The sequence below is a fragment of the Narcine bancroftii genome, chromosome 8 (genome assembly GCF_036971445.1).
Source record: "Narcine bancroftii isolate sNarBan1 chromosome 8, sNarBan1.hap1, whole genome shotgun sequence".
Classification (NCBI taxonomy): domain Eukaryota; kingdom Metazoa; phylum Chordata; class Chondrichthyes; order Torpediniformes; family Narcinidae; genus Narcine; species Narcine bancroftii.
This window is the reverse complement of record NC_091476.1, coordinates 25,776,255-25,795,174: the sequence shown is the minus strand read 5'-3', so window position 1 is coordinate 25,795,174 and position 18,920 is coordinate 25,776,255. Positions and strand designations below refer to the sequence as shown.

The window sequence follows — 18,920 nt, the reverse complement described above, 5'->3', positions numbered from 1 at the left end:
CAAAATAAGTTTAGTAAAACAAAAGCTATGTAAAGATTTAAATAAAACAGCAATGTATTTATGAATATTGGTATCAATTCTGTTTTTATTAGTTTTATTAAAATCTAGGTGTTTACATTTGAACAATTATGATTACTTCTGAATTGATGTGAGACATGAAAAGCTAGACAAAACTTGAGTTTATACTGAAGGTGGATTATGCAGATCTAACTGAGATTTGCATGGTTGTTTAACGAAAGCTGAAGATTTACAACTTGATTGTCCATCTTTGACAAAATGCAGACTATCTTGCCATCACCGTTTTTGCTTTCATAATGATTTATAGAAAATATATCTGAAGTAATGTGATGTTTAGTTATTAAAATCTTGCATTAAAAGTTCCTTTTGCTTTTGTAATATTTCCCTTTATTTTACTTTGAACTGCAGACTCGTAACAGAAGATGGTAACAATACACAATTCACAGCAAAGAAGCAGGCCTATGGCAGTATTTAAACTCCTCACAAACCTGCTGTTATAGTTTTACAGCATGAAAGCAGTCTATGGCCCAACCCACACTGGCCTTGTTGCCTACCTGAGCTAATTCAGTTTTCCTGCATTTTCCGAATTTCCTGATCATTTACCTGTCGAAACATCGTTTTAAAGTATTGTAATCATGTCTGCCTCTATCTCTTCCCCTAGCAGTTTGTTCCACATCACAACCACAGGTTTGAAATCTTTTCCCTCGTGCCTCTAGCTTTGCCCTGTAGACTTTGATTTGCCTACCTTGAGACAAAACTAATAATATGCCCCATGTGATTTTCGATCTTGCATTCCAGTTCCCGTAAAATCATTGTGGATCTCTCCTCGACCATTTCCAGTTTAATGACATTCTTTCCAGAGCTAGGCAACTAGAATTTCACACCATCCATAAGGTGAGGTCTTTGTCATGTTTTGTACAGCTGTAACATTAAGCTCAACTCTTGCACCTGGTGCCCTGATGAAAAAGTTCAGAAATGCTGGATGAACTTGGCAGGTTTCGCAGCATCCATAGGAGGTAAAGATATATAACTGATGTTTCAGGCCTGAGCCCTTTAAGGTATAAATAGAAAGAGGACAGGCTCTTTAATTAAATGGCTAAGGAAAATGAAATATAAAGAAGGGGGAGGAGCACAAACCAACTGATTATGGGTGATGATTGGACATGGATAGGAGGAAAAGTGAGGGGGTGGCTCTGTCAATGCAGAGCTGGAGGAAGAGGCATGGAAGAGAGGCATAGAGACAGAACTAGTGGAAAGGAGACGTAGCAAATATGATGGGATGGGGGGGGGGGGTGGCCAAACAGAAGTCAATGTTGCTGCCATAATGTTGGAAGGTGCCCAGGCGGAAAATGAGGTGTTTCTTCAATTTACAGGTGGTCTCAGTTTGGCAATGCATGAGACAATGGATAGACATATTAGCAAGTGAATGAGGTGGGCAATGGGAGATTCTGCTAGAGGGGAAATGCGCAAGGAAGTGATCTCTCGGTCTGCATGCAATCTCTCTGATGTAGAGAAGGCTACAATGGGAGCCCAGATGCAGTAGAATATCCCTGCAGATTCACAAGTATTGCCTCACTTGGAAACACGGGGGCCCCAAGTGCTGGTGAAGAGGAGGGATGGGTGCAAGTGAAACACTTCCAATCACAAGGTTAGGTGCCAAGGGGTGGGGGGGGGGGGAGGTTGTGGTGGAATTGTTGAATAGGGAAGAGTGAATGATGGAGTCTTGGAAAGGGGAGAAGAAGGAAATGGCAAAGGATGATGTCCTGGTCTCAGTGTCTCCTTTCCCCCAGCTCTGCTTCCACAGAGCCAAAATCAAACCCTCCCCGCCCCCCCCCCCCAACCCTTCCTATCCCAGTCAATTCTCACCTTTCCTTTCCCATGAGTTGACACATTTTATCTGTTGGTCTGGACTCCTCCTCCTGCCCATTCTTCTCTTCAGCCTTTTAATTCAAGCACCTTATCCCTTGAAAAATGGCTCAGGCCTGAAATGTTGGGTATATATCTTTAACTCGTCAAGATGTTGCATGGGCTGTTGAGTTCCTTCAACATTTGTGTTTTACTACAATCATAGTGTCTGCAGACCTTTGTGTTTCTCACCTTAGCTTCAAGTATGTCATATGCTTTCAATGTCCTCTCTACATGTGTCACCACATTCAGAAAATGGCTTGTCTCCCCTAGGCCACTCTGTTTTACAAGTTTCTCTAAAACAACACACACTGGTACCTCTTGCAATTTACTGTGCAAGACCTTCCCTGGTTTAACTTGCCAAACTGAATTCACTTGGCACAGTTAAATTCCATCTAACATTCCTTGACTCGTATTCCCAGACGATTAAGGTCCTGCTGCAATTTAAGATATTATGTTCTCTGTCAACTATGCCATCTATTTTCGTGTAATTTGCAAGCTTACTAGCTGTGCTAACTTTGTTCTCATCCAAATTGATAATATACATGACAGACAACAATGGACCCACACCAGTCCCTGTCTACTCACACCCTCTCACTCCTGTCACCAGGACAATTTTATATCTAATTCACTAGTTTGCCCTGGATCCCTTGTAATCTGACCTTCTGGACTAGCCTATGTGGGACTTTGTCACAGTTCTTGTTAAAGTCCATGTAAATACGGTACTGCTTTCATAAATCTTGGACACGCCTTCAAAAAAAAAATCGATCATAGTTTTGAGACATGAAGTTTTTCGTACCGAGAGCAATGTTGACTATTCAAATGCACTTTCTCTCAAAAATCCCCTCCAGTAAGTTCCCTTCTAGGCTCATCAGCCTGTAGTTCCTTTCTTTGCAGCATTTATTAAGTAAAACAACTCCAGACTTTCAGCACCTCTTGGTTAACAATGCTGCATCTCTATCTGCTGGTATAGCAGCAATTTATTGCTCATTTCCACAAGGTCCGAACTTTCACCATCTCTGTTAAAATGCTTCCATTTGCCAGAATTCCTTTACCTACAATCAACCTTTGTATGCTCCTGTCTGATGCTGTCAAAATTAGCCATGCTCCAATTTAGGACTAGTTGACGTGCATTTACAAAGTGAAGGGAGGAAAGTTGAAGGGGTATTTAAGAGACTCTTAACCACCTGGATGAAAAATATAAAAGGTTTATGAGATAGGAAGAGGTTAGTATTTTTTTGGTAGGAATGTATATATCGGCACAATATCGAGGCCATAGGGTCAGTATTGTGCTGTAGTGTTCTACGTTGATGCTTATTTTTCTTCCACGGCTATTAGAAATTTAATAGAATTATGATCATTGGTCCCAAAGTGCTCCCTTCTGTTGCTAGTCACTTGTTTGCTTCATTTCCCAAGAGGAGAAATAGTGTTGTTCTCAGTCTAGGGTGATCTAGATATTGCTTGAGAAACTTCTTGGACATTCTTAATAAATGATACCCCATCCAAGCTTTTGGCACTTGCAGTCCTGGTCAATATTCAGGGAGTGATAAACACCAACTTTTACAACCATGTTATTTCTCTGCAATCTCTTTTTGCTCTGAACAAACCCTATTCTCTTAATTTCCTTGCAATTTGCATGTATTTTAGCTGTTCTATCTTTTCGTAATTACCTGTATGAAGTGGTGTCTCCTGAATTTGTGATTGATGGTTTTTCCCTCAAGCTTTGCACTTTGTTTCCCCAAGTTTTGCTGTTGGGTCAGGCCTTGAGATTTACCCAACCATACTAGCCTTTGAAGTGTCCATCTGAGCTAAAATCCTCTTTGTATTCCCAAACCTTTCCTCCAAGTCTCCTGCCAAATTACAATAGAAAATTAATCTACCAACTGTCATGTATTTAGCATATGGGAGGAAATTCATCTGGTAATGGATAAAGTATGATCAGAACATTAAAGGGAGGACGAAATCCGGATCTCGTGCTGAGGCACTTGCACAGACTACCTCTAAAACTACCATCGTGCCCAGTATCCTGTTGTGAAGGAGCTTAATTTTATTAAAATGGTAAAACCTGGATGAATAAACGAGCCCAAGTATTAGCTGCGGAAGGTAGGGTTTTAAAATTTCAAGTGATTGCTATTATTCTCATCAAAGCTCCCTCGTTCTCAGCAAGTAGGATACGCGATACTCATTTTCTTCAAGAATGTTGGCAGCATTTGAATGGCCCAGAGGATGTTGGCTGATTGTCGAATTCATGTTAAAGCTCAAAAGTCCATTGTGAACCAGGTTTTCATTATAATCTTAGAAAGACACAGGCCAGACACCTATTTAACCAATGATTATAATTTATTTTTCGATGCACATTCCCAACTGGTCTTTGGATGATGAGTGGGGGGGAATCTGAAGTGGACTGGGAAGCTCCGCAGAGCCCGATATCAGGAAAGAACTGGATGTCTTGTGCCAAGGCATTGGCTCGACTAGCATAATAAAATGCATAATAAAATTATTATTGCATAATAAAATTATGCAACCCTCAAAGTATTCAGTAGCAGTTCCCTGGGGTAGATGTGTGATTTTAGGGAGTTTCATACACAGTGTTGCTTTGACAATATATTTCAATGAGGAAATCCATTGGTTACATTATATGGCACTTACTAATCAAATGCAAGGATTTAGAGTTTTTATTTGCTATTATACAGGCTTGCTTACATTAAATTTGGAAACCCCACGATCAATTGGAAGAGATCTGATCCTCCTGATTCTGAAAAATAGTAATTTTGCCAGATGAGGAATTAGATACATTTCAGCTGCTATTCTGCTTATGTACTGATCCCTGCCAAGATATTAGTTGTTATTAAATATTGCCTTTCTTCAGAATTTTTCCAAGGTAACCACATTTTGTTGCTCAAAATAATGAATACTTTTGATGGGACTTTTTCAAACTAGCCGTAAGTATTAAATGATGCCATTTTGTGACAGCACATCAATTTTGTATTTTCAAAAAAAAAAATGCAAACCCAGCATGCACCCAACCACTTCTGGGTGGTTGACTGGGTAATCTTGATCAACAGAGGAATACTTGCAATTAGTGATAATTATTTTAAGTCTACTTGACAAAGTGAATGGGTGCTTAATTTTCGATCCTTCCTAAAAGATCTAATAATGCTCTGCCTTTTTAATCCTTCATTCAACTGCCAACCTAGATTTTGTATTTAGGTGAAAATTGTATCCATAGCCTCTTAACTCAAAAGACGAGAGTGCCACCAAATGCCAAAATTCAGCTCTAAATAAATTGAGCATTAAGATTAACAGTATGGCATTTTGTGAAAAATTTACAACAGGATCACCATGAGGTCTCTCCCATTGAAATTACAAGGCAAAATCAGAAATATTACATTAATTTATACAAATACAGAGGTAGTAGGTTAATTGGCCACTGGAAATTGTTCCTGGTGTGTAGGTGAATGCTAGAATCTGGAGCAGTTGATGAAAACATGAGAATAGAATGGGAATGATGTTAATGGGTGTTAGATTGTGTGACTTTGTTGTGTCATTTGGACTGTTTGCATTATCATGTTTCTAAATTACTTATTGACTGTAATATACATTCAGTAGTCTGTGAATGGGAAGATAAAGCAACAAAGAGCAATGAGGCAACTCTTCAAATTTTCTTTGAAGCAATATCCCATGCCCCAGTTCTCCATTCAAGATCTGAATTAGGAGACAGTGCTCCTCCATTTTGATATCTCCAACCTTTTTTTAATGATACAGGTCGCGTACCCCTTATCCGAAATGCATGGGTCTGGAAGTGTTTCGGATTTTGGATCTTTTCAGATTTGGAAACATCATTTTTAAAAAATTCACTCAGACTTAAAGATGCATGCATTCACATTACAATACAAATATTTACATATGCACAAATTAACTGATGTGTAGACATATTGAAAAGTCTATACTAATAATGCACTACTTCAGTCCGCTCCGTCCTGTTCTCTGATCGGGATTTCTGAACTCTGTTACGTATTACCTTATGGGACCACGGACAAAAAGAGTTTTGGATTCTGGAGGATTAAGGATAGGGGTACTCGTCGTGTATTTCCTCCTTGCTGGTTGAGCACCTCTTTAGTAATCATTCCATAAATTGTGCTCCAGATATGGCTATGTGGCATGTTAGCGATAGCCTGTCAGTCTGTTTGCAGAAGAACCCTTCTCACTATACTGGGTAGTTTGTGACAAAACTTAAAAGGCGAGGCTAGAACTGGCGGACGTAATCTTCGGGTTCAGGGAGTAGATTTAAGATAGATGAGAAGGAACTGTCCCAGAGCAGTGAATCTGAAATTCTCAGTCTTGGCTGCCTCATTTGATGTTCTACAGATGTAGGCGCATGATTTATTTGAATATTAGGGGAAATTAAATGTTACGGTCAGAGGTCAGTGGAGCTGAGTACATGGCCAGATAAGCCATGATATTATTGAATGGCGGAGCACGTTCAAAGGGCCAGATAGCATATTCCTCCTATTATGTTATTTGAATATGAGGAATATAAATCTGCATGAAACAAAAAATATTTTTGTTAATGACCATTAACAAATGTCCTTGAGAATGGACACAATTTGATTAGCAAATATTTTCTGACTTTCATTTTTGTGGATATAATTTTTGGTGAATTATAACCTGAATTTGTGCCAAGATTTGTTGTGGATATTATTTAACAAATTTTGGTCTCATTTGGCATTGAGGGGGAGAAACACAGTTTAACATTCAAGCTCAAAAATAAAATGAGTGAAAGGATCTGGATTTTTGTCATAAATAATTTATCAAATGTTTTATTCGTTTCTTCCAATAATTAACTATAATATCAAATAACAAAATGAAGCTATTTATGGTTAAAGAAATGTGTATCTTTGGAGTTACTGGAAAGGTTCCAAAATTCCATTCTGGAAAATGTAAAGAAATCAATCGAGACTTGTATCAATTATCAAATCCTCCTGCATGCATGTAATGTGAGAACATCAAGCAGTCTACATTGCTAAAAAGTTATAAATGTGTTTGTGGTCAGATTGTATGCCATAGACCAGAAATCCTCAACGAGGGCGCTACACTTTCCCCGGGGGTTGGGTGGGGGTGTGGTGGTGTGGAGGGAAACCACAGCACATTTATGTTAAAAAGGGCCTTGTTTTCTTTTCACCTCATGTAACATAAATTTTTTTAAATGTGGTCAGTAGGGAGAGAAGTACAGAATAAACCAAAACTTGACTCCTCCACAGGGAAGGGGGCCCATAAACTTCAAGCAGTTCTAGTTTAAAAAAAATGAAGAAGGAATGGAAGAGAAAACTGACAGGCAAGTTATAGAAGGATGTAAATATTTTTGTAATATAATTGGGGAAAATAATAATACGGCACTTCTTTTGAGGAAATCTTGAAATACAGAGCCCTCCAAAAGGTTTGGGACAGACATTTTCTTTCCTTTCTTTGCCCCTGTGCTTCACAGTTTTAAATTTGTAATCTAAACAATTCACATGTGATTAAAGTCCACATTTCAGAATTTATTCAAGATTATTTGTTTTAATTTTGGTTTGACCATGTAGAAATTACTTTTTATACATAGTCCTCTCATTTCAGGGCAACATAATATTTGGGGCATAGCAATAGTATGTGTATTAAAGCAGCAATATTTAGTACTTTGTTGCATATCACTTGCATGTAATGTGGCTTGAAGTCTATGATTCACAGACATCACGAGGTTCTGAGCATTGTCTCTGATGATGCTCCGTCAGGCCTCTACTGCGACCATCTTCAGCTCCTGCTTGATATGGGGAGAATGGCCCCTTAAGTTTTCTCTTCTGCATCTGGAAAGCATCCTCATTTGGATTTTGATTGGGTGACTGACTTGGCCATTCAAGAATTTTCCAGTTGTTCGCTTTGGAAAAACTCCTTTGTTGCTTTAGCAGTATTTTTGGGATCATTGTCTTGCTGTAGGATGAAATGCCATCCAATGAGTTTGGAGTCATTTGTAAGAATTTGAGTAGATAAGTGTACCAGTACCTGTGGCAGCTATACATGGCCAAGCCATAACACCCCCACAAGCATTTTTCACAGATGAGATGGTATGCTTTAGATCTTGGGCATTTCCTTGGCCTTTCAATTCCTTTGCAATTACTGAGCTGGTCAGTTCGCTCTTTCTTCTTAATGATGATCCAAACAGTTGATTTTTGGTAATCCTGAGGTTTGGGCAATGTTTCTTTTTGTTTTTCAGCCTCATAATGGCTTCTTTGACTTTCATTGGCACAACTCTGGTCCTCGTGTTGGAAGATGGCAGCTACAAAGATGATCAAAAGCAGAGAAGCAAGCCTAGCTCTCGTATACCTGCACCAATGAAGCAAGTAAACATGCATGAGTACTCTCAAACACCTGTGAAGCTAAATGTTCCAAACATTATGGTGCCCTGAAATAGGGGAACTATGTATAAAAAGTGCTGTAATTTCTACATGGTCAACCCAAAATGTAGACAAATAACCTTCAATAAGATTTGGAATGTGCACTTTACGTGAGCTGTAAAGAAAAAAGCGTCTTTCTCCCATACATTATGGAGGGCAGTCCATTATTAGATCTTCCAGTCCGATGCAGAAGGTAATGGTGCTGAATTTTGTTCTGCCAAATGAAGTAGATCATGTGTCCGCCTCTGAATATTTGACAATAAAGTGATCATGATGTTAATGATCAAATTCAAAATAGAAAAGTACAATTAAATGCTCGAAAAATAGAGGACTTCAATGGGCTGTAGAACAATCAAGTTCAAATTAACTATTTCAACACTGGATGCCCTTGAGACAATGATCTGAAGGATAGAGATCCAGATATAATTAAAGTCTGCAGACGCTATGATTGTAGTAAAATCACTGAAATGCTGGAGGAACTCAGCCGGTCTTTCAGCGACCATAAACAGCAAAGATATATTGCCAATGTCTCAGGACTGAGTCCTTCTTCAAGGAATTGATTATTCCTTGAAGAAGTGCTCAGACCTAAAACATTGGCAATAGATCTTAGCCAGTCTTTTGGCCTCCAAAACAAAAAGCAGTGTTCCTCCAGAATTTTGGTGTGTTTTTATCCAGATATCGTTTCTATGTGACTAATTATAGATGTTAGAAGAAAATGTTATAAACACTTATTTCAAATGTACACAAACCATGAAAGAGGAACCAGGAGAAAATATAAAAATTGATTAATGATAACCCAAATGTCTTTGATATTTTCAATATTTATGCATATATTAAATAAATAGTAGGGCAATTATGCATTGTAAAAAAAACAATCTTTTTAAAACCGGGAATGACTTTTTAATTCATCCAAGGGATGTGGGCTTTGTAAACTGTGCCAGCATTTATTGCCTATCCCTAGTTGCCCTTGAGCAAGTGGTGGGAGATGCCTTCATAAATCATTGCAGTCCTTCAGGTGTGGGGATATTCACAATGCTGAAATCTAAATGAGGAGATGCTGCACTGAGATGGTCACAGAGCAAGTATGAGCCGTATTGGAAATGTACTTAGAAGTTTGGCCGTCCTCATCAGTCTGGGTGGATGTATTCTGGGATACCAAGGGAAGTAAGGTTTGAAAGCACAAGTATGAGCCACAATTATCCAAGCCCTTGTCAGGACGATGATGCCAGAGTTGAAAATAATTCCTAATGTTACTCCTTTTTTTTCCTTAAGGGAGAGGTAAAAACTCAGTAATTGCTGGTGGGTCTGTCTGTTTTCCATGCATGGTCTCTGAAAAAAATACTGGTGAATATTTGGAAAATAAGTATGCTTTTATAGCTGAGACTGTCAGAGACTAATCATGTTTTAACCAATTTCAGTTCATTGGTAGAGAGCAATTTGGTAATTGATGGGAGAAACTGGCTTGCTTTGAGGTATCTTGGTATATATTGTATAATTTATCTAATAACAGACCCTCCCACTCCCTTCTATGCATCATAAAAGATGTTTAACTCAAACTTTATCAAATTCTGATAGAAGGACCTTGACAAACATTTCCGTTTCTCTCTTGTAGTCTAATGTGCATCTGTTATTAATCTGCATTTCCTGTATTTCCCTTTCCCTTTCTGACCAAATTTTTGATTGTTAATGTGTTGAGGTTTTTTTTGAGGACATCATTTGCAGATCTGACAAAGGGATTTAGTTTTCAAAAATATCTTGATGTCATTAAAATTCCTTTCAGAGAGCTGGATTATTTTGAACTATTTACAACCAGAAAGGAGAAAAGCTATGACTAACACTCACGATATGATGGTTCTCAGGCAAGCAATTCACTGCGGTAATGTTAACCATACAAGGGCAACAAAAAAAAACTTGTCAGATTCTGGAATGACTCGACAGGGTTGAATGGGGCTTCAGATGCAGCTGCGTGAAAAATTGCACAAGATAGGCTTACATACAAGTAACACTGTAGATCCTTTCATATTGAATGATACTCATTTGTACTTGTTTTGCCAGGTTGACTATGCAAAGTTAATTAAGGTATTTTTAAGTATTTATTTTTAATTCAGACACTTGCTTTTCACCTCCAAGCATATCACAGAAGTTGCACTTCACTAATTCTGGTAATAATTTACACATGGATTGAGACTGTCAAACACCCAATCCCAATTCATTATATTCCATTAGTAACTGATAAATGTCAGCAAGAGAAATGGTCTGCTCAGCCCAGTATCTAAAGGGGTAAGAGATGGGACTTAACAAAATGTAATTATTGTATAATTTACAAGGAGCCTGCCTTGAATGTTGCCACTAAATTCTGCCAAATAAATTCAGTCCATGATGCACACTTCCAAATTCTGTTTGCCTGGTCATGATGAAGGTGAATAGAGTCTCAACTTTTATAATGGAAACTGGTATGAAATCATGCAGTGTTGTTTGGCAGCTACATAACCTTGAACTAAATCAAACAAAATACTGAATAATATATGCAGAAAGTTTAAACTGTTTTGCAGATAAGTGTGGATGCAACTGAAAGCTGGAAATATGGGTGCAGGGAATAACCTGGTTTATTATAGTTTGTGATTCATTTTGTATCAAGAAACACATTAATTCTCTCATTTACAGTTGTGGTGGCAGAGAAGTGCTAAGAGAAAAATTCTTTGTTCTGAAACCCTGGTATTTTGTATGGTAAGAATACTTGTTGACTATCTTGCACTTTTTGCCGGATGGGATAATTGTACAAACAAGAATTCAATGAAAAAATGCTTCCAATTAAAAAATCAAATAAATATGTACAGACTTCATTGGACCAATACATTTTATAATTAATTTTTCAATGGGATATTTGTGTTTCATTATACAATCTAATTTTTGGTAAGAATAAAGTTAAATAATTTGATAAATTATTTATCATGACATCTCATGAACAAAAGAAATGAAATAGAATGACTGAATACGGTTTCAATAAAAAGAAGCAAGCTATGAACGAAGATGGCAACAGCCAGAGATTTAGTCTGCTTTGCAATTCATCTCTGGCTTGCTGCATTACACAAGGTTGGATGACCTCAGCATCATTGGCTCCCCTCCGTTCTCCTAGTAGCAGCTGAAGCCTCCCTCCCAGGGATTGCGGTTTGCTCCAGAGTACCCCCTGCCAGACTGGAAGCTGCGTCTGTCAGGCAGGCAGGCTTCTAAGCAGGGCTTTATGGTAAAAACACATACCACTGTGACAATAATGCTCCATAATTTACATGGTGACTCCCGTAGACTGAACAAAGCATGTGTTTGATTTCTCCACCATAGAGGAGACTCACTAAATGAAAGGAAAATGGTTAAAGTTGAGGTGGTGTCAGAAATGTTAGCGATGAAGGTGGAAAGAGACAAAGCAATGAGAAGGAATGAGATAAAAGAAAAAGTGGGTATTGATGGAAATGAACAGAAGCAGCAGATGGAATACAATGGGTTGGAAAATATCTTCCAGATCGTGATATCGTGTCAGAAATGGCTGTGGTAAATTTGAACTTGGGTAGAGTGCAAGATGAGGGCTAGAGTTGATTAGAAAGAGTTTTGGGACACTTCAAGTCCATAAAAGAGATCCTCTAAATGATAAATCTTTGAATGTGTTCAAAGTCTTTTTGAGGGCTCAGGATTTTTTATAATAATGAGATCCCTAAATTACTCTCTTCTGGACAGACTAAACATAGTCTCTGCACAGTTTGAGAAGAACAGGATGACATCAAAGAAAGCTCTGTGTCCCCCTGATGAACTGGTCCCCCGCATGGCCAAAGTGAGGAGAACCCTATTCAAGATGAATCCACACAAGGCAGCGGGACCAGACAAGATATCTGGTCAGGTACTACAGGACTGTACAAATAAATTGATGGAGGTCTTCATGGGCATCTTCAACACCTCATTGCAGCAGTCCATTGTTCCTGCATGGTTCAAGACAGCCACATCATCCTGGTACCCAAGATGGTGACAATACAGGCCTCAGTGACTACCAATCCACCATTATGAAGTGCTTCAAGCATCTGGTGATGGAACACATAAAACCACAGCTCCCAGAGACGCTGGCCCCATTTCTATTCACCTGTAGAAGAAACAAATCCACAGACTAAGCTAGAGCCTTGTCCCTTCACTCCATCCCGGAGAACAATGCCTCGTGTGCCAGGCTGCTGTTCAATGACTTTAGCTCAGCGTTTAATACAGTCATTCACCAGATGCTGGTGGAGAAATTGTCCTCGTTGGGACTCAACATTCCTCTCTATAACTGGATTCTGGACTTCCTAACGGAAGGACCATGGTCTGTCCGGGTTGGTAGCAGAACACTGAGCAATGGCACATCTCAGAGCTGTGGGTTCAGCCTGCTCCTATCAATGCTACTGACCCATTACTTCATCGCCAAATCCAGCTCCACAGTGTCAAGTTTCTAGATGACACAATAGTAGTTGGCCTCATCATGACAATGAGTCATGAAGAGGTGGAAAGTTGGATGGTATGGTATTGGGTGGCATGGTTAGTGTGGTTTCCTCCCACGGTTCAAAATGTACTAGGTTGTAGGTCAATTGGGTGGCATGGCATTGTGTGCTGAAAGGCCCTGTAACCATGCTATGTTTAAATTTAATATGGTGCGAGAGTAACAACCTGAGTCTCAACATGGACAAGATGAAGGAGATGCTCGTGGATTTCAGGAGGACCAGGGATGACTACCCTCTACTACACTTCAATAACTCTGTGGTGTAGAGTTAACTAATGACTCACAACATTTCCTCACTTGTCAAGAAGGCGCAACAGTAACTGCACTTCCTGAAAAGACTGAATCAGGCAAAGCTACTGGCCACCATCATGTCAATCTACCACAGAAGCTTTCGAGAGACCAGCTGCATCACAATGTCGTATGGTTGCTGCAGAGAAATGGTTTGGAGATCAAGCCACAGGGTCGTAAGAGTGGCAGAGAAGATCAGTGGAGTCTCCCTCTGCCTACATATCATCTTAATGCACCAGGATAATTGTTTGAAGAGGTTATGCAAAATAATTGCGGACTCCTCCCACCCCGCACACTGCATCTTTCAGCTGTTCTCATTGGGAAAGAATTACAGGAGTATTAGAGCCAGTACCACCAAGGCTGAGAAACAGCTTCTTCCTACATGCAGTGAGAATCCTGAATGACCAAAGGAACTGCTCACACTAACCATGTGAGACTCTCATATTTACTGAACCATTTATTTATTTATATGAATACTAGTCCTGCATGTGTATTGTGTGTATATGTGTCATGTCTGGTTGTCTTCGTGTTTTGCATCAAGGACTGGAGAGCGCTGTTTTGTCAGGATTTACTTGTGCAATCAGACGACAATAAACTTGATCAGATCACTTAATGTTTATTGTCATGTAATAAAACAAATGTAAGATTACATGAAATTGCTTTTAGTTTGCCATATGCAGACAAAGATTCATTATTAGTATTGCCTGGTGCCCCTTACAGTCAGAGAAAGAGAAACAAGAGTCTCACAGTGTCACAGTACCCGTGGATTGCCTCCAATGCTCCCACAACCTCCAATTCAAACGACTGGCAACCTGAGCCCAGATTCAGCACCCAGAGCCCTTCAGGAGCCCTTCTTGCCCTCAGCAACCTCTCAAATCCTGGTTCTGATACCTTGTTCACATGAGCTTGTCTCCAGCAAATTGTGTGGGTTCTTTGCCTACAAGTTGCCAGCAGCTTGCTGCCTAAGTGTTTCCTAACAGCTTCAGAGCCCCTTGCTGGGCCACCATTGTGGTTGTCTCGTCTGTTGCTGCTTCTCAACCGGGAAATGGGTGGGGGGTGTTTTTCCCATTACTGATGCCCTACACCAGTCCATTGCTCACCTGGAGTCTGCAATCCGTCATGGCTGCTGCTGAATACAAGCGTTGCCATCTTGGCCCCAGACCCCATGGTCAGAGGATTTTAAATAAAGTACCGTCGGCTCCTTTAACACCCTGTATGGAGTCGATGGGACTGAGCGTATGACCGGCAGGAGAGCGCTTCTTCCTACATGCAGTGAGAATCCTGAATGACTGCATGACCTGCTCTTCCCAGGTCCACACCAACGCCAGTAATACCGTTACAGTGGCTCTGGCAGCACCATTTTTTTTTCCTTAAAGAAACTTATTAAAAGAGATCTGAATAAGTTTCACACTTTTACATTGTTCCCACTCCTTGAAATCCATGCATCCTAATTCTGATTTTGCAGGGAGATGCAAATCTTTTAGTCTCTACCATAAGTTCTGCTCATAATGTACGTGTGATAACTGCTGAATTCCCTGCTTATAATATGAATACAGAGCAGTGGAAACAACTTTTGTGTATGTGTAACCTTGGATCTGTTTGCAGTGTGTACATGAAGCTCCAGGACACTGCTTGTAATCCAGAGTGAAATGCTAGAGATCAATTTACAATGTATGCTTGGAGCATTAGGCATTCTATCAGTAATATATTCACAAAAGGGGTCTCCTGCCTCCAAAGTGCATGTGCAGATTGCAATTCAGATAAGTAAAATGGATTTTAATAATAGAGACTTTTGTTCACCATTGGCAATAAATTTTAAGTTCATTTAATTCTGTGAAAAAGATGTAACATTCTGCTAATCCTACAAGTATGGTTGCAGAAATAATGATCTAAATTGTAATTATAAAGCATTTGTTCTGAATGATCCTATAGTTCTTGTAGGTGAGATGACTTCATAACCTAAATTAATTTGTTGGGTTTCTTCAATTAAGAAAATCAAAGGTTAATGCATGAATTCACAAGGTGTATTTTTATTGAGATAGTTCATTTTCTTAAGTCTTACCAAAAATGATTTAACAGCTGAATGCAAAGGATTTAATCTGACCATCCAAGGGCACCAAGATTAAGTATTCAAACAAAATGATGCATCATCTCTGGGTGGACAGCTTACCCGAAAGAAATTCTATTACCAATTATAATATTGAAATATATATATTTAAAAAAAAACATCAGTAATTATAAAATATGATACCAAGTGCCTATTCCTCAAATATGTTGCTTCCATAATCTTTTAAATTGTGGCCATTTATCCAGTATGCGATTCTATTCCAATCATTTAAGATTAATTGCAGAATGCAACTTGTTCTTATTGATTATTCATCATTCATGTCCCATGTTTGGATGAGATCAATGGAACAACCTTTCATTTGAACCCACTTAGCTTTAGTAATATGCTAATCCAAGCAGACTAAAACCTTCCCTTGCATCAGTTAAAAGTAAATTGTCTCAGTGTATAATGAAGAGTTGTATTGAATGCTCTGTAAGATGCTGCTGCTTTCAACTGCGCCGTGTTAAATATTTGTCATTTACTGCTCTGAAAAATGTTGCTGCTTTGTTAGTAATACAGAGTAATGTGAAAGTGAATATCTGTTTATCAAGGTACATTTTACAGCAGGGTTCACCATTGCACGCCCAAAGGTGCAGAAGCCCCACCCCATCCCTCAACTTCAAAATTGTCTTCAACTGCTGCATTTATTTGTGGCAAAATGTATCACACTTTTGAAGATCTGTTGGAAGCTCTTGCCATATTTGCTATAAAGAAAATTAAGTTTTAATAGGAAAGGGACAATTATCAAGAATGCAGTCATTCAGAAATAAAATGTTTCACTTTTTCAAATGATCACCACCTTTAACAACACTGTTTTAATCAAAATGTGAGATAAATGCATTTTTGGGCTCTGACGGAGTCAGATAAATACCATGAATGGTAGAGCTGGAGGGAGTTTTGAGGTGTACGAGTTAGCTGCACAAGATGCTCATTTGGATATGTATAAAAGCTGGGACATTGATACAACTTTATAAAACATTTGTCAGATCACAGCTGGAGAAATGTGTACAGTACTGATCACAATGCTATAGAAAGAACATAATGGCTTTGGAGAGGGTGCAGAGGAGATTTGCCAGTATGTTGCTGGAATCTTTAAATTATGAAGAGAGACTGCATCTGCTATGTTTGTTTTCCTAAGGCTGAGGGGGACCTGATTTTGAAACTTTAAAAAAAAATTGAGGTATGGATAGGGTAAATGGTAAGAAACTATTCCCCATGGCAGAGATGTCTAAGAGCAAAGGGTTACAGGTTAAAGTGAGGAATGAGGTTTATAGAGGATCCCATACCAAGAGTAGTTGTAACGTGGAACACTGCCTGGGAAGTTGGTGGAGACAGAGACTCTCACAACGTTATGAAGTACCTTTGATTTTTTATTTTATTAGCAGTATATTCGTCTCCAGAAGTACTTACATTGGTCAAAACCGTATACTTCATGAGCAAATACAACAACTTCTGTGTTGATAAACTAAACCACATTTAAACCCAAGGCAGTATCCAGTTTCTAAACATGTCTTTTGGAATATCCAACATTCATTTCTTCTGTTTTCCCTCTACGTGCATCATAGTCTGATCAGATTTCAGAAATGTATACAAGATCATGAATCTAAACATATTTGGGTACAGTGCTCAATTAAGAATACCATGAGTATTGAAATTTACCAACTGGTGGTTAGTATTGTTTGGCATAACTTATTTCAATATTGTCTTAGAATTAGAGTAAATCAGTCTTGGTTCTATGTTTTATGTAAGAGCAAAACATCTGAAAAATTAACTTGGCATTTCAGTGTAATAAACTTGCAAATTACTGCCGTCAATGGTCTTCGTTATCTCAAGACATATTTTTAAAAAACTAAATTGCAAGATATCTGCTGTATCTTGAAACCTATTTTTGGAGAGCAGGTATAACATTTCTGAAGAATGCTAGCAATTATCTTGCTGTTTTCCTCATTGTTTTTCATTTCCTGATTTGTGCAGGACAAGATCATGCAAGGAAAAAAATATATTTGCTTCATTTTTCTTCCATAGGCTTCATTCTCCTCTTATCTCTTTCACAGGATCTTCTCCATTTATGACCTATCCTCATGATACATTGATGTAAATTGATGCCATGAGATCAACGGGCAACCAATATTTCTTGCTAAGCACCACTGGCCACACATCCCAATCCAGTTTCAGGAAGTGGTGGACCAGATGGGACTTTTGGGTTTGGTGCAGGGAAGCCTCTCCACAAGTGCATTGTTTGGTCAACCTGTGAATTGAGCAAAAATCAAGTACGGGTATAGCTCGATCTAAAAGTGGGTTAATATTGGTCTCCCCACTGGTTCCATCTACCTGTCATCACTCTCTTATCTGGTTCCACTTATCTCCCATCACCCACAACTTAACCAACGTGGTCTCCTCCCTTTTTCCCTGGCTGGTTCTATCTGCCCATCACCCTTCCCTTATCTAGTTGCATTTATCAATTTCTGAGCAGTTCCAGAATCTCTGTAATAATCACCACCTTTCTTTTCTTCCCACCACCCCCCCCCCCCCAACTCCTCTCCCCATTGATTCCAATGGCCACCTTCTCTCTCCACATCTGGTTCCACCAATCACCTGTCAGCTCCTGCCTCATCTCTTTATTACGGGCTTTTTTTTCCCCTTTGCAGTCCGAATGCAGGGACTTGATCTGAAATGTCAACTATCCTTCTGCCTCCACAGATGCTGCCTGACCAGTTAAGTACCTCCAAGTTTCTTTTTTGCTTCAGATTTTGCATTTTCCCATTTCCTTTAAATAGATTCCCATATATGGATGTTAAAGAAAATAGGACAGCAAACTTAGTTTTCTGATTAAAAGTAAATGTACATGACACTATATACTGTATGTGAAGAGGATGTTGGTCAGCACTGGAGATTTTGCTGAAGAAAATACAGTGAAGGAAGATATTCCTATTTTGTATTGAAAGTCACTCATTTGTAAAACTTCAGGTACAAAGTGCAAAAAGAGTCATTCAGGAGGATATGAGTGAAGAGTCTTTCAGGTCCGATGTCCACTTTATAGAATAAAAAACAATATTCTTCAATCAACATTCATTAGCTGTAACATTTTCAATAGTGGGCAGTAATACTACATGGAAAATATTTTGTGGATTGCTTGCAAAGGGCTATCAGGAAAACACCGTGTAATGTGAGCAGAGCTGGGACAGCAAGGATGGTTTTTGGGGGGGAATGTGCTAATTACAAGGTACATATACTTATTAACATTTTAATGAGTGTATTTTCCTTGAAAAACTCCTCATAGCGATGGAAGAGAATAAGAATCAGCAGAGAGGAAACAGGTCATTTCTCTTTACTATGTGCATTGCACACTGCAGCTTTTTCTCACAATAGGAGCAGATCTTTGTTGACATTCAAGCACTTGCTTTGACTTCTTTTAGACTAACAACATAATTCTTGAATCTCTTTTCCTAAGGGAAAAGTCTTGGAAAAGGCCCTTGTCTTCTTTACATAATGTTCCTGCCTTGCAATTTTACATCAGAAATGAAAATGTTACAGGTTTAAGATAAAATTTGAGATACAGTGGCAGAAAAAAAATGTTGCATTGAGAGAAAGGTAATAAGAATGGAATTCAGGAGTGTTTATATTCGGAGATGAAAGCATCAGGCAAAAAGTGATGGTA

At 38.9% G+C, this 18,920-nt stretch overlaps 1 protein-coding gene across 1 annotated transcript in view; it reads left to right on the top strand.

Annotated features, from left to right (window-relative positions):
• Positions 1-11,128, top strand: part of siah2l (seven in absentia homolog 2 (Drosophila)-like) — a 58,016-nt gene extending 46,888 nt beyond the window's left edge. The window contains exon 3 of the mRNA XM_069893298.1: positions 8,174-11,128. Coding sequence (XP_069749399.1) covers positions 8,174-8,366 — 193 coding nt within the window. The 3' untranslated portion in view covers positions 8,367-11,128. The remainder of the gene's footprint in view (positions 1-8,173) is intronic.
• Positions 11,129-18,920: the final 7,792 nt, after the last annotated feature.